The 545-nt window shown below is 38.5% G+C and overlaps 1 protein-coding gene across 1 annotated transcript; it reads right to left on the minus strand.

The window, feature by feature from the left end:
• On the minus strand, positions 1-545 carry PGSY75_0040500 (putative EMP1-like protein; the record flags this gene model as incomplete). The annotated part of the gene is made up of 1 exon (XM_018783522.1): positions 1-545. A coding segment is annotated over one exon (545 nt), but the record flags the coding sequence as incomplete, so codon positions are not given.

The following is a 545-nucleotide window of genomic DNA, read 5'->3' on the forward strand; positions in this document are numbered from 1 at the left end:
ATATTTTTTTGAGGTTCTTTTGTTGTTGTAGGTGATGTCGAAGAACTACCAGGAGAAGTACCACTAGGACCTTCATGACGAGGAGCACTAGGATCAGTTTGAGAAGCACTAGATGGGTCAACTTTTTGACCAGGTTGAAGAGCACTACCACCAGTATGTTGATTATTTTGTGCTGCTGCCGGTTGGTTCTGGTCTTGTCCCTGTGAGTGGATTTGTGTGCTGGTTTGACCAGGTACCGGTATTTGTGGTCCCACTTTATTCGCACAATCACACTTCCCCTTAACTATATCTGGTTCTTCCTCCAACGATTTTGGCATGTCACCACTATTTTGTGACGTGTTTTGTGACGACTTTTCATTCATACAATTGCAACCACTACTGTTACTTTTACACATTTTTGTTAAGGTTTCGTTTAAATATTCTCGTGCATCCTTAGAAATTGCCACAGGATGGCTAGTGTATTTTTGTTTTGATTTATCATCACTATATTTTTGGCTTTCCTTTTTATTATCAGTTTTCCAATCATTAATAAATGCTTTATATTT

Source organism: Plasmodium gaboni, assembly GCF_001602025.1.
Source record: "Plasmodium gaboni strain SY75 chromosome Unknown, whole genome shotgun sequence".
Classification (NCBI taxonomy): domain Eukaryota; phylum Apicomplexa; class Aconoidasida; order Haemosporida; family Plasmodiidae; genus Plasmodium; species Plasmodium gaboni.